At 35.8% G+C, this 15,837-nt stretch overlaps 1 protein-coding gene and 1 long non-coding RNA gene across 2 annotated transcripts; both read left to right on the top strand.

The window, feature by feature from the left end:
• The first annotated feature begins 1,840 nt into the window (after positions 1 to 1,840).
• Positions 1,841 to 6,609, top strand: LOC136040333 (uncharacterized). The gene is made up of 2 exons (XR_010620688.1): positions 1,841 to 1,964; positions 6,123 to 6,609. It is a non-coding gene; the product is annotated as an uncharacterized LOC136040333 (long non-coding RNA).
• A 5,636-nt stretch (positions 6,610 to 12,245) lies between these two features.
• LOC136040037 (uncharacterized) lies at positions 12,246 to 12,809 on the top strand. Its single transcript, XM_065724103.1, has one exon. It carries the CDS (start codon positions 12,246 to 12,248, stop codon positions 12,807 to 12,809), a length of 564 nt encoding a protein of 187 aa, XP_065580175.1.
• Positions 12,810 to 15,837: the final 3,028 nt, after the last annotated feature.

Genomic DNA, 15,837 nt, shown 5'->3' with positions numbered 1-15,837 from the left:
CTGATCTAGACTTAAGTAAATAGCAACAAAGACCTCACTATCTTTCCATTACTAACATCTAAAACAAGAAGAACAATAGGGAATTTCTCAAGACAGATGGAAACAAATTAGAATGAATGTTTCAGCCCTATGTTCTAGGGCTGTCCTCAGGAATACCAAAATATATAAGTAGAAAAAACTTACAGTAGGATAATGTTTTTGTCTAAACCAATAAAGTAAAATATATCATTGGTCAACTGCTCCCCATAAGCAAGATGTAAATAGCAACAAAGACCACACTGCCTTTCCACCACAAACATTTAAAACAAGAAGAACAATAGCAAATTTCTCAAGACAATGGGAAACAATTAGAATGAATATTTCAGCCCTATGTCCTAGGGCTGTCCTCAGGAATATCAAAATATATAAGGAGAAAAAACTTACAGTAGGATAATGTTTTTGTCTAAACTAATAAAGTAAAATATATCATTGGTCAACTGCTCCCCATAAGCAAGATGTAAATAGCAACAAAGACCACAATGCCTTTCCATCACAAACATTTAAAAGAAGAAGAACAATAGTGAATTTCTCGAGACAATGGGAAACAAATTAGAATGAATATTTCTAGCACCCTGAATTTGCAAAACCTCCAAAAGTTCATTCATTAAGGACAGCCAAGGGCATTTGTTGAACCTTTCAGGACATTTTCAGGGGAATATTGGAAAGAGGTTGGAGGACACCAGCTCCCTTATATGCCTTTTTAGTTGCCCTGTCTGCAAGAATTTTGATTCAGAAATATTTTTCAAAATAGTCAAAAGCTCAAATGCTTATGCCAATGTCAAAATTCCCCAAAACTTTGGAGAGGGATACCAAACGCAATAAAACATGCAGCATCTATACTGATTGTCAGAAGGATGTGTCATCAATATCTAAGGAACAGCTGAGGATATTAAGTTGGAAATTTCTGGGGATGATGAACAGCTGTTGGAGGGTAACCAGCACCTCCTGCCCTTTTTAGATGCTCCCTCCCATCCTTACTAATCAAAATTTTAAAAAAGCAATTTTATTCAAAACAGTCAAAAGATCTAGTAACTATGCCTCTAGGGTAAGGATCATAAATTATGTAATTTTTCCTTTTTTATATGCAGGATTTATCATTAGGAAAAAGAAGACATTTTTATTCTAGCTGTGCTTGCAAAGGCTAAAAGTATTAAGAGTAAACTTTCAGGAATGTTGAAGGGTATGTTAAACTAAATCTACACAATAATTAACACAATATGCATCCTATTTATCAAAAAGGTGTAGGTGCAAACTACAAAGTCACAAGAAAAGCTGGGGATGTTGAGTCTAGCCTCTCAAGGCATGTTTAGTGAGATGTGAAAAATAAACGGAGGGCAACCTGTCTCCCTCCCATTTTCTTTTAGTTGCTCTTCTTCCAAAGATATCTTTTAAAAATTTGGAATAGTCCTCTTGTTCAAGATAGTTGAAAAGTGTAACAACTATACCTTCAGGGATGATTTAAGCCCACAACCCCTGGGACAAAGTGTTGTAAGTCATACAAGTTGCCCATTGTTATTATCCAATGCTGGTTATTGGGTTAAGGGGGTATGTTTCAACCTTAGTCTTCAAAAATACTAAGAATACTAAGGTAAAACTTTTAGAGAGATGTAAAGCAAAATCAAAGCACACTATATACTGAAGGGTTTTCAAAATGACATCAGCAATATCTAAGGAATGATTAAGGGTGTGAAAATAGCACAATGTATTATTTTTTTCAGACCAGGGTGCTTTGTATAGGAAGATGATAGAAAGCTTTTCCTAAAACTTTAAAAAGCATTGCAAATCCCGTTTTTTCATCTAGGCTTTACGACCTTGGACATGCAGTTGTTGGTATCGAGGGAGTGGAACTGGCCATATTAGATTTCTTTGAAGAACAGTCATTAGAATATGTGAGGACCGAAGGTGATGGCTATTCTTTGTTTAAGGTGAGCTTTGTTTTCTGTTTTTCGAGTTTATCGTTTTAACAATGATGAAAAAGCTATTTTCGAAACAAAAAGAAAAAGGAAGACTATATTGCAAAATTTGTATTGCGAGTCTTGACATAGCTGATGAGTATTGTTGATGTTTTTTATTGAGTTCAAGAGAAGTGGTCTAGGAAAAGAAGGTCATACTCCAGATTATAATTAGGAGGGCCTGGAGTCTTTTGTTGGGATGCTCGACTCTTTTGAACAATAGCTCTTAAAATTTTGATCAGATATTTGGAGGGGGTGTGAGGGGGCCAGGGCGAATGTGTCATTGTATTATCTTCAGATGGGTCTCATTTGATTGAAAATTGGAAGTTAAGAGTGTGCTTTTTAAGAGTCAAAAGTGATTTGAGGGCAAACACCCCACCCACCCCCATCCAATCAAATTTGTGAGACATCTATTTTCTTCAGAATTGTTGAAAGGTCCAGTAATTGTGCCTTCGCTAACCTCCCCCCCCCCAGCCCTCGGGGCAAGGGATGTAAGTTAGGCAATTTGTTCATGGTTTATATATAGTATATGTTTTTAAGAAAGGTGTGCATGTTTTTCCTTTGCTTTCCCAAAATACAAAGGGCATTCAGGCAAATCTTCTAGGGAATGTTGAGGGGACTATTGCTATAAATATCACTTCTTTCACTGCTACTACAACTATTACTGCTACTGCTACCACCATTATCAGTAAAACTACTGCTTCAGTAGTGAGTAATGCAAAGGCTTAGTATATTGAAATAACCATCCAAGAAAATATTGAGTGGAAAGTTGAATTAAATCAAAATACACTATGTGCACAGATTACTAATACTGGCATATGTTCAATATGTTTTGAACATCTTACCTTATCAAGAGGAAACTTCTGAGGCATCACGAGTGAAATGTTGAACTTACCAAAAGCCAACATGCAGGCCTACCTGCTACTACCGCTGTTAATACTGCTGCTACTTACAAACAGCAAAACATCTGTTTTGCTTGTTCCTGTTCAAATTAAATAGCAGGTAGGCCTAGTTGCCCTCCAATTTTTTGGCTACTTAAAAAGGCAACTAGAACTTTTAATTTTTAACGAACGTTTATATTAGTAAAAAATATACGTAACTAAAGAATTAACGTACGTAACAAACTTTTATACTCTTATATTTTTTATTATGTATATGAGGAGGTTTGTCCACTCGTTAATACCTTGCCTTTTACACTAAATCTTAAGTTTTGTCCCAATTCTTTAAGAATGACCCCTGAATCAGAAAGGCCGTGGAATAAATAGTTGAAATTACTAAAATTACTTTAAGCATAAAGAGCGAGGTATTTATCTCCTACTAAATACCTCGCTCTTTATGCTAAAGTATTTTTAGAACCCGTCATATGCGTAATAATCTCTGTTCGTTTTAAGTTTTAATGCCACTCCTTACTTTCAATTGAAAAAACTTTTTCATGTTTATTTTTTCATTGTTTTTTTTTATAGTAATGCTAGAAAATCCTGTGCCCTTTTCATTGAATTTCTCTTCCCCTATGACATATTCCTCTAAGGAAAGATCCTCCCACATAGCCCCCTCCCCTCAACCCCACCCCCAAACCAAAAAAAAACCCGAAAACGTCTGTATACTTCCCAATAACCATACTGTATGTAAACACTGGACAAATTTTGTAACTTGCAGCCCCTCCCCCAGGGACTGTGGGGGAGTAAGTCATCCCCAAAGACATAGTTATTATGGTTTTTGACTATGCAGAACAAAATGGCTATCTCAAAATTTTGATTTGTTGACTTTTGGAAAAAATGAGCTTGGGAGGGGGCCTAAGCGCCCTTCAATTTTTTTGGTCACTTAAAAAGGGCAGTAGAACTTTACATTTTCGTTAGAATAAGCCCTCTTGCGACATTTTAGGACCACTTGGTCGATACGATGACCCCTGGGAAAAAAAAAGAAAAAAAACAAACACGCACCCGGGATCTGTCTTCTGGCAAAAAATACGAAATTCCACATTTTTGTAGGTAGGAGCTTGAAATTTTCGCTACAGGATTCTCTGGTGCGCTAAATGCAATGGTGTAATTTTCGTTAAGATTCTATGACTTTTAGAGGGTGTTTCCCCCTATTTTCCACAATAAAACAAATTTTCTCAGGCTCGTAACTTTTGATGACAAAGACTAAATTTGGTGAAACTTATATATTTAAAATCAGCATAAAACTCCAATTCTTTTGATGTATCTTTTAGCATCAAAATTCCGTTTGTTAGAGTTTCGTTTACTATTGAGCCGGGTCGCTCCTTACGTTACCTTGAACTTTTGTAAGTAGAAGGTACACAAGGTTCTCAGAAATATTGAATTTGGTTCTGTAATTTCCCTCAGGACTAGGGTCCTTTTGAAGTTGCTTTCTTAAAATAATGTTAATTTTCTTATGCATTGTCTTTTGAAGGCAAAAATTAAAACTGACAAAGTGCATACATTTAACTTTGAAAATACTTTTAACGTACAAGTTTTTAGTATTTTTATTCTGATATTCAGGTGTGATTGACATAATCCGTTTTTAGTTAGGCAACAATTTATAATTAAAATATATTGATACAGTGAATCAAGCAGACGACTGCAAAATTGAATATGAAGAAAGAAAACATGTGGGAGACATTGTTCTGAAGCCGGTAATTTTACGACGAAATGGTTTTATACTGTAATACCTAACTTCTTTCACCAACCCCTCTCCCTATTAATTTGAAAACACATATCTGAAAGAGAGATACCCATTCATATACCATACTGTAGAAGGAATTAAAGTTTTCTTCGGCAATGGCGTAAAAAAGGGGAAATCCATATGTTGACTGCTTGATGACTTCTCTGTCATAGAAAGGGATTTGTGATCGTCCAGAAATTTCAAGCTTTGTGACCAAAACTTTTCTATTTAAGCCATAGCCTGCAGCCATCAAGCGAATTGTTATTTTTGAGCCATTGATTGTTTGATTAATACTTACATTTGTTTGTATTGATATTTTTGTTAATTTTCTCATACTGCCCTCCACCATGATTTTTCAACTTTTATCTCTACGATACTTTTAGAATTAGACGCTAAACACTTTTATTCATTAGAAGACATTGTTTGAAAATCATTATTTTCTTGAAAATGTAAAATTAAAGCGTCTGCAGCAACAGTTTTCGGTACTTATTTGTTATAGCACCTATGTATATAGAAGTTAAGTAGAGCTTTCTCTGACACAAAATGAAACGTTACATAATATGATGAAAATATAATACTTTATTAACAAAATAATAGAAACTACAGAAAACTTGTAGAGTGCAGTTTTAATGTTGCTCCTTACGTTCAGTTAAAAAAACTAGTTTTTTTATTTCATTTCTGAACATTTTTGAATTAAAGAACGTTTAATCAAAGAAGATGCTTGTATCAGGTGCTTCATTTTTAATTCGAATTGGATCCCGGGATATAGGGGGGGGGGGAGGAAATAGAAATATTGGAAAACGCTTAGAGTGGAGAGATAAAATTGACGGGAAGAATAAGCTTAAGTTATAGATACGTGATTGACGAAATTGGAACGGATTCGTTCTCTTTGGAGGAGCTGGGGGTCGTTAATTTCGAAAAATTAGAAAAATTGAGATATTTTTAACTTAAAAACAGGTGACCGGATCTTAATGAAATTTGATATTTAGAAGGAACTCATGTCTCAGAGCGCTTATGTCAAATGCTGACCAGATCTGTTGACATTGTGGGAGTTGGAGGGGGAAACCAGAAATCTCGGAAAACGCTTAAGAGTGGAGAGATTTGATGAAAGTTGGTGGTAGAATAAGCAAATATCATAGATACGTGATTGACTTAACCGGACTGGATACGCTCTCTTTGGGGGAGTTGGGAGGAGGGGTTCAGTGCTTTTCACAACGCTATCATCACCTCGGGGCCTTATAATTTTAAACAATTTTGTGACTTTCATTAATTCTTCCTTCACAACCAAAGTGTGTTTTACAAGCTTTTTTATTTCCTGTAACTCTATCCTGGTTTAGCATATTCTTATATCTTGGGCCAGTTTTAAGTTTTAGAGCTGTTCTTTGTTTTTCTTTTCTTTCGTTGTAGTTTTTCGTCATTTCTTTACAGGTCTTTTATCTTCCATTAATTAACGTCCTCTTTCTTTTCTAGGTCTTTTGAAGTTTGAAGGTTTTGAAAGTAAGGATCTGGGCAGTAAATTTGACTAATTAATAGTAAAATAGAAGTCTGTATACTGTTGCCGTCTTTTTGTGTGATAGCTTCAATTCTTCACAGAAAAAGACGTTGCAACAGACATGGTTTCTTTGATTCTAAAGTTTAAATAAAAGTCAAGGGTTCTCAACTTTAAGTTCATTTAATTATCTGTAAAATTTTTGTTTGTGCTTTTTTTTATCTCTCCTTTCAATTTTATAAAAGAAATAGAGCCCTTAATAATTTTCATTTTTATTTTCTGTTTTGCTCAACCTTCGCTAAACAAATTTACTGCTCATCCAAGCTCCTTGTACCGCCTCTGCTCCTAAGCCAAGGAACCGCTTCCTGAGTCAAGAAACAAAAAAAAGAAGAAAGGACACAATATTTTTTTCATAATTTAAAAAAAAAAAATTGAAAGCTGGTTTAAGTAAAACTTCATTATTTCGTATTCTTAGAGCTTATCGTGTAGTTACTACTTGCTTTTCCTAGAGTCTGGAAATTTTTAAGCCACCCCCGTTAAAAAGTTTTTAGTCAGTTTAACTGCCAAATTAATTGAACAATAATTGTAAAATAAATAGGATTGATCAATACCTCCAATGTAACTATAAAACAATCAAGTTGTCTGATGTGTATGTTTATTGATTTCTATAATTTGTTGCTGAAAACTTTTCATATTTTGTTGTAAAAAACGATTTAGATAGGTCAAGTCATTAAACCCTGGAAACATAGTCATTGTCTTATATCGCCAACTTACTTGAGTAAGAAATTTCCCAAATTTCAAATCTATCTGATAGCTTTAGCTTTGAAAGAAAAATCTAATGTACTATACAGTACATTGGAAAATTTTGCTTAAGATTGGTCTTTTAGCGCCATCTATAAAAAATTCGAAATAGCTGACAGATGCCAACCCTCATTACTAAAGAGACGTGTTGCATTTCAAGGTTTATTTTTTTTTAAATGGGAATTCTAAAACAAAAATGTATTAGTTGGGCTAAAAGTGTGCTATTTCTGTTTCACGCATATATTTTTCGAATCTTGAACCGAGTTTATGCCCTTTTGACAACACGGTTGCAAAGATTAACTTTTGAATTACTTAAACAATCCCCTTTAACTTTCCCTAAAAGTTTAAAATTTTAAAAGATTCAGAGTTTTCCTTGAAACTTTGAAACTAAAGGTTTCAAGGTTTGGTTTTATGTCCTAATCTCTTCCTGAGTTATGGCAGTTTGTTTATTTAATTTGTGAAAATTTTTGAATTAATTAATGTTTTGATTTTAGCTCTCCGCACGTAAATAATTAAAAAGAAATTTGCATTTTTTTTTTATTTATTTATTGTTGTTTTTTTGTTAAATAGTTTTCTCGTAGTTTTGATTGGACGATTTTGAGAAAAAAGGAGTGGGGGAGGTTTAGTTACCCTCTAATCTTTTAGTTTCTTAAAAAGGCAGCTATATTTACGATCGTTTTTATTAGTAAAACTATTCGTAACTTACGTAACAAACTTCTAAATTCGAATGTTTTCATTACGTATATGAGGGGGTTCGCCATCTCGTCAATAACTCGCTCTCTACACTAAAGCTTAAATGTTTTCCCAATTCCTTAAGAATGACCCCTGAATCACAAAGGCCGTAGAACAAATCGTTGAAATTAATAAAATTACTTTAGCGTAAAGAGCGAGGTATTAGGAGGAGGTGAACCCATCATATGCGTAATAATTTCTGTTTATTTTAAGTTTTAATGCTGCTCCTTAGTTTCAGTTGAAGAAATCTTGCCCCTCCTTCAGAGAAAGTTTCCTCTCTCATGACAAATTCCTCCATGGAAAGTTCCCCCCTCCCCACGTAAAACCTCCCCTTCAACCAAAAAAATCCCCCTGAAAGTGTCTGCACTTCCCAATAATCATTACTATGTGTAAAGACTGGTCAAAGTTTGTAACTTGCAGCCCCTTCCATGGGGACTGGGGGGAGTAAGTCGTCCCCAAAGACATAGTTTTTAGGTTTTTTGACTATGCTGAATAAAATGGCTATATCAGAATTTTCATCCGATGACTTTGGAAAAAATGAGTGCAGGAGGAGGCCTAGGTTCCCTCCAATTTTTTGGTCACTTCAAAAGGGCATTAGAAATTTTAATTTTCGTTAGAATGAGACCTTTCGCGACATTCTAGGGCCACTGGGTCGATACGATTACTCTTGGGAAAACAAACAAAGACGCATTTGTGATCTGCCTTGTGGCAAAAATACAAAATTCCACATTTTTGTAGATAGGAGCTTTAAACTTCTACTGTAGGGTTTTCTGATAGGCTGAATCTAACAGTGTGATTTTTGTTAAGATTCTATAGCATCTAAGGGGTTTTTCCCCCTATTTTCTAAAATAAGGCAAATTTTCTCAAGCTCGTAACTTTGGATGGATAAGACTAAACTCGGTGCCGAAAATTCAAAGGTTTGCGCTTCCATTGACGTCAATTCAGAAACGAAAGAGAAGATTATATCTGATTATCAAGGAGGCACACTCGTGCCTCTATAAAGAGGCGACACACGACAATGTTAAGCGATCTTCGGTTCCAGTGGTCGCAGACGGATGGGGAGGGATGCATTTCGTAGCCCGAGCTCCAACTAAGAAACCTGCAAAATTTCATCCCCCTCCAACTTTTTCTTCATGGGGAAAATCTGGCCGAAAGTTTCGACCTGTCAACCCAAGCCCCCCTTTAACGTTGTCCGATCGGGCTGAAATTCACAAGTTAAGGTCCCCTAGGGCCCAGGAGCTTATCCGCGAAATTTCAGCTTGATCCGATAACTCCTTCCCTGTTTTCCAGAAACCACGCATAGCCACTTAAAATTCATTTACTTTCTTTTTCGCCACGCCTACAGGTCACATCCGACATCGGATCTGGGTGTACGAAGACTCATTCGATGCGGAATTCTCCGAGTAAGTGCCCATGAAAGTTTCGTAGGAAAATCTTAACCCCCCGAAAGTTTCGACCCTCCAACCCCCCACCCCTTTTAACGTTGTCCGATCGGGCTGAAATTCACAAGTTAAGGTCCCCTACGACCCAGGAGCTTATCCGCGAAATTTCAGCTTGATCCGATAACTCCTGTTTTCCAGAAACCACTCATTAGCTATTTAAATTAACGGATTTCTCTCCATAAGAGCCCATGTTAATTTGAAATTTTTAAAAGCTATTGAGAAGTTATATTAACACACATGCAAGTTATTAGCTCAGTTGGTAGAGCGTGAGACTTTTAATCCTCTGGTCAAGGGTTCAAGTCCCTTACGGGCGATTTTTTTTCACAACATCAAAAAAATTTTGATAACACCTGGACAGCTTATCATTTGAGAGATAACAGAATATTAGCTTCTTATGAGCAAAAGAAACATTTCGGTCATTCTATCTATTTTTTTTTCTATTTTATACAATGATTTAAAAGCGGGGGTGGGTTCCTCTCCTAATTCCTGTACGAGGAGTACAGGAACTATTAAATTACATCCACCATGGATTGTAGAAAAACGTACAGAATTAATATGAAAAAAAATTAAACCTGTACAAAAGAGTCTTTAAAAGCGGGGGGTTTGCCTCTCCTAATAGTCTTCTTATAGTCCTAATAGTCTAATAGTCCCATGTTAATTTTTGAAATTCTTAAAAGTTACGAATATCAACATTCAAGTACATCAAAATAATCAGCTCGGCACGGCGAGAATGACTGCAAGCATCATAAAAATCCAGCTCCATTCCAGAAAAATTTTTGATAACACCTGGACAGCTTATCATTTGAGAGATAACAGAATATTAGCTTCTTATGAGCAAAAGAAACATTTCGGTCATTCTATCTATTTTTTTTCTATTTTATACAATGATTTAAAAGCGGGGGGGGGGGGGCGGCAGCCACCCAAGTTCCTCTCCTAATTCCTGTACGAGGAGTACAGGAATTATTAAATTACATCCACCATGGATTGTAGAAAAACGTACAGAAATAATATGAAAAAAACTTCGTTTTCTTAAAGAGTTAAAGAGGCTGCGTCCCAAAGTCGAACCTTAAAACGTACAGGAATTAGAAGAGGCAGTTGGGGGGCTGCCGCCCCCCAAACCCCCAGCTTTTAAAGACTCTTTTGTACAGGTTTTTTGTTTTTTTGCTAACCCCCAGCTCTTGGCTTCGGAAAGGCCCTCTTTTAATTAACAAAAAATTGAAATGAATGAATAATGGAATAACTTCGAAAAATGTTAAACACAAGAGGACAGGAGAACCATTGCGCCGAAACTAGTAATTAGTAACAATGAAGTCCCCCCCCAAAAAAAAAACCTGTACAAAAGAGTCTTTAAAAGCTGGGGGTTTGGGGGGCGGCAGCCCCCCAACTGCCTCTTCTAATTCCTGTACGTTTTAAGGTTCGACTTTGGGACGCAGCCTCTTTAACTCTTTAAGAAAACGAAGTTTTTTTCATATTATTTTCTTAAGAAGAAAAGATCCCTTGATTAAATTGAAAGAGGGAGAGTTTTGTTAGATTTAAAGAAAGACCAGGGGTATAAAGATGATATAGAAAATTGATTAAACATTGAAATAGAGAAATAAATAAAAAATTATAAATATATATATATATATATATATATATATATATATATATATATATATATATATATATAAAACTACAAAGAGTGTAAAGTAAAAAAATGTGAAATTTACTTCTTTACTTAGTCCTATATGTCAGTCATTAACAGGGACGGATAAAGAATGAATATTTGGGGGGCACCAATGAAACTTTGATCCAATAGGCCTATTGGTATTTTGCCCCTCCATTTCAGTAATAATGGTAACTTTTTGAACTTCTAGTAAGGGTATGTGCCCCCCCTAAAACCACCCCTAGATCTACCCTATCTCATAATAAAATAAAGTTTTTGAATTGTTATAAACAATCTACAGAAAGTGGAGGCATCTGAAAAATCTACAGAAAGCTGATGGAGTTAGAGATTTAATAAGTGTTACTATTTTTTATATTATTAGGCACTTGTGTATTATTCAGAACACACTCAATAAGTGGAGTTAGGTAGGTATCTTCTATCGCTATGCGTTCCTTCTCGTAATGTTCCTTCTCGTAAGAGTATAAAGTCATTTTGTGTCAATTGACGCACCCTTATCCTGGAAAAATATACTTGCCTCTTTTTCATTTTTTTAAAATCCCAAATCTTCATTTCGAAATACGCGTTCAGACTCTATCTTCTATCACTATGCGTAGCAAACTAAATTGAGTTTTATCTTCGTGGCCATGAAACCGGATTTTCTCATAAAATGTACCTGCATCATAGTTTGTTTCACTAAGGAACCTAACTTCACTTATTGAGTGTGTTCTGAATAATACACAAGTACCTTATTATTGATAATTATTGATAGTAAAGAACAAAAAAAAGATAGGAAAATAAAATTTTTGTTGAAATTATGGTAAATGTTTACTTTCGTTCCATGTGCTCCAAAGTGCGTATTGCTACATATAGCAACATTCTAATGATCGCATATTGTTTCTTTGTCATTATTAGAACAGCGCTTTCATTTCTGGTTGACCCTCCTCCTCCATGTGGAAAACTAAGAATGCGTAAAGTGGGCTTGCTTACAGGTAACATTACCTATAGAGCGAAGAGTATTAGTCCATGAGCCCCGCAGACAGCGGGTTGGTGTCTGTACTCAATATTTATTCTGAATCAGATGGCCAACTACCACCAGCGCCTCTATCCAACACCACTAGTCAAATGATCGTAGACGAAGGTGCCGTACTAAAGCGACTTTCAAACCTTGATGCCAACAAATCTGCTGGACCAGACAACATCCATCCGAGGTTACTGATAGAAGTTGCAAGCATCATCGCTGCACCCCTTACAAACATCTTCCAGTTTTCGCTCGACTCCGGCACTATTCCATCTGATTGGAAAGAGGCACATGTGGCTCCCATTTTCAAGAAAGGGGACAAATCCAGAGCAGAAAATTAGAAACCAATCAGCCTAACGTCCGCTGTTGCCAAGCTTTTTGGGATAGTCGTGAATGATGCAATCTACAACCATCTTACCACATAATACTTTCTAATAACCAATATGGATTCTGTTGCAACAAGTCGATGGAAACCAATCTACTTGAAAGTTATAACATCACCAAGCCCCTCGACGCTGGTATACTTGTTGACCTGATTCTCCTTGATCTAGCCAAAGCGTTTGATAGGGTCCCCCGCAGAAGGCTCCGCACAAAGCTTCTCTCTGTAGGCCTGAACCAGACGACGGTCAATTGGCTTTTGTGTTTTCTCACTAAACGCACCCAAAGGGTCAGACTGTTTGGATCAGATGGTCAGAAGATATACTCCAAACCTTTGGATATCATTAGTGGTGTCCTACAAGGTACAGTCCTTGGCCCAACCCTCTTCTTGATTTATATCAATGACTTAGTTACCAGAGTCAGCAACAATATCACACTATTTGCCGATGATTCTAAGCTTTTTGGTTCGGCACATAGCGCAAGCCTCCAAGCCGATCTCGACCATATCAACGAGTGGGCTGAAGAGTGGTTATTGTCATTCAACATCAGCAAATGCTGTGTCTTACACTTTGGACCAAAGAGTAAAAACGTAGTGTACTCAATGTGGGATCTTGACAAGCGAACAAGGATTGATCTTCAAATCCACAATTAAGAAAGAGACTTATGTGTACTCGTTGATAATCAGCTCAAGTTTCACTCCCACATGAGGAATGTGGTTTCTAAATCTAATACAGGACTTGGCCTACTCAACAGATCTATTACGAGGACATCCCCCGAAGTATTTCTTAACCTTTATATGGCCATCATAAGACCGAACCTTGACTTTGGAAACTGCATAGCTGCTCCCCAATATAAAGACAACACGGGACTTCTTGAGGGCGTGCAGGGGCGTGCCACCAAGGTTATAGATGGGCTGGAAGACCTCCCTACGATGAAAGACACAGAAAAAAACTCTAACTACCTACTCTGGTGTACTGCCGCAAACGAGGGGACATGGTGCTTACTCAAAATCTCTCCAATGACATATCTAGTCGCCTCAACCTGAATAAATCCTACCAATCCCATACAAGAGGCCATTTTTTTTTAGAGTTTTTTCCTTTTTTTAGTTTTATCACTCTTTGTTGAAAAAATATAGAATACAGACCTCGCCCTGCTGCCCGCGTGGCTCATGGACTAATATGCTTTGCTATATAGGTAATGTTATCTGTAAGCAAGCCCACTTTACGCATTTTTAGTCTTATTGGAGGGGGATTTCAGAAGCCTAAAAAAAGAATGCACTTCTCTGATAATGATAAAGAAACAATATGCGATCATCAGAATTTTTTCTATATGCAGTAATATGCACTTGGAACGAAAGTAAACATTTACCGAAATTATATACAAGATGACAATATACTCTACAGGCATATTATAATTAATTACAATATTAATTGGAGACAGATTAATATTGGTGTCACCATATTAGAAATAATTATAATAAAAACCATAAAACCTGTGTCTTGCGAGAATAAGAATTCAGTCTTGTTCAAGCACCTGGTTATTGTTACTACCTGCTTTTTTCCCTAACAAAATCTCATAGGAAGGACGTTAAATGGGCCTAACTGCTGTCCAAAATTAATGCATTCCAGCAAAAAAGAAGCTGATTTTGAGCTCAATTCGCCATCTGTAGTTTGTATCCTGTTGCATAGTCTGCGAGATCACCGAATTTACGGCACGTATTTTTCATAACTCTTTTTTAAACACGATATTTGTTGCTATTTCCTACGTGAACCATAACTTAAAACAGTGTTTTGCCTAAACTTAGACAACTAAACAGTATAGATCTTTGGCCGGGTCCAAAAATAAAATGCATTTTGCAGTATCAGAACCATTTCCGTATTTGGAAGAATCCTCTAAATCCTTTCCCCTAAATCTTTGTCTATGAACATTTAAGCCTATACTTTCTTCTGTGTACAATTGCATCTACAAAAATCTAAAGTAGATGGAATTAACAAGATTCTTCTAAAAGGGGGGGGGGTCAAATCCTTCAAACCGAATTCTCGTTCTCATTTTTTCCCATGATTTCCTAGGGTATTTTGGATTAATATTCAACCCCCTTCCCGTCATATCCCCTATCTACGGATAGAATCATCTTGTACCAAGACTTAAAAATAATAAAACAAAAAATTTCGATGTTTTGTTTTGACTCTAAAAGCAAGGCAGTCCAGGTATAACCGGGAAGCCTAAGATTAATATACAACTTGCTAGTATCATTATTTTAGACTTCATTATGCCATCTTAGAAGGATTTGTCTTTAAGGGATGCTTCAAACAGAAAAAACCACAGCTAAAAAAAAAAATTCTTACTTTTTAGGTTGTCAAAGTGCCAAATTCCCAAGATTTTTTTCCAGTGCCTTCCACACATTTTGATCTCAGTAAAAAATGTATGTAAATAAAATTGAATTGTCGAAAATCTTGCCTTATGAACCTAGCTTTTTATTTTTTAGGTTGGAAAGTGACTAAAGCTTTATACAAGCTAATTGCATAATGTTTGAATTGTCTAATATCGATCTCTGTCAAATATTTTTATTACTGAATCAAAACATTCAGAGTAAAAATTAACGTTTTGAGGTTTCAGGCATAGCCCCTACCCCCATCTACACGAGGACCCACCGGTAACATTTGTCCCTTCCCATCTGAGAAATTTCCTGATGGCAATCATGATGTTCCCACCCCTTTGTACCTTTCCACTAATTGTGTCAGTAAACATATGAATGTGAATTTTTATGCTACAAAGATTTAATAACATAAAAGGGGTTTTTCACCCACAGAACCAATATTGAAGCTTAGTCAAAATGAAGAGACATAGATGATTAATTTCTAACTTCCATAAAATAAATACATCATATAATATGAATTAAGTAAATTCAAGAAGGATAACAAGCACAGGGAGTCGACTTGAAAAAGCGTAACAGCGTTTCACGTTGAGTAAATAGGATAGACCTCTTGTACTGGTCCGCAATGTAAACTTGTTTCAAATTGGTGGGTTGGTTACAACTGACTATTCACACACAGTTTTACATGCTACACCTAGCATTGGAAAAACACTTTTTTGGGAGAATATTTTCGCTGAAAATGCCTTTTGTGTTTCCATGGAAAAAACGATCAGTTTAGCCCCCCCGGATATTGAAAAATACGTTAACCCTCTTCTTCTGACTTTTGAGAATTGACTCCACTGGTAATAATGCTACAAATTTTAAAGGAGTGGAGCTTCCATTTAAGCTATATATATATATATATATATATATATATATATATATATATATATATATATATATATATATATATATAACTTCCATTTTATGGAAGTTACCCTAAAGTGGATGATCATCAATAAGCCAAAAGAATTATTTTATACAGATCTTAATAGGTTATAATAAGTTTACCTCTCACTCAGACTAACTGTCTTAGCTTGATCATCGTATTTTAATTGATCTAAAATTAAAAATCACATTCACTACGCCAATCTCTTTATTTTTTAAATAAGCTCACGAATACAAGTTAAAAAGCTGCTCAGAATATGCAACTTAAAATTGAAAATAATCAAATAAAACGTACCCTGACAGGAGCACAACAACACAAAAGGGGCGTTGTAGAACACAATCATCATCATTTATAATTGATTATTTATTTGTTTCCCAA

Source organism: Artemia franciscana, chromosome 20, assembly GCF_032884065.1.
Source record: "Artemia franciscana chromosome 20, ASM3288406v1, whole genome shotgun sequence".
NCBI classification, from domain to species: domain Eukaryota; kingdom Metazoa; phylum Arthropoda; class Branchiopoda; order Anostraca; family Artemiidae; genus Artemia; species Artemia franciscana.
Note: the sequence above shows the minus strand (reverse complement) of the source record. Positions and strands in the feature narration are given on the sequence as shown.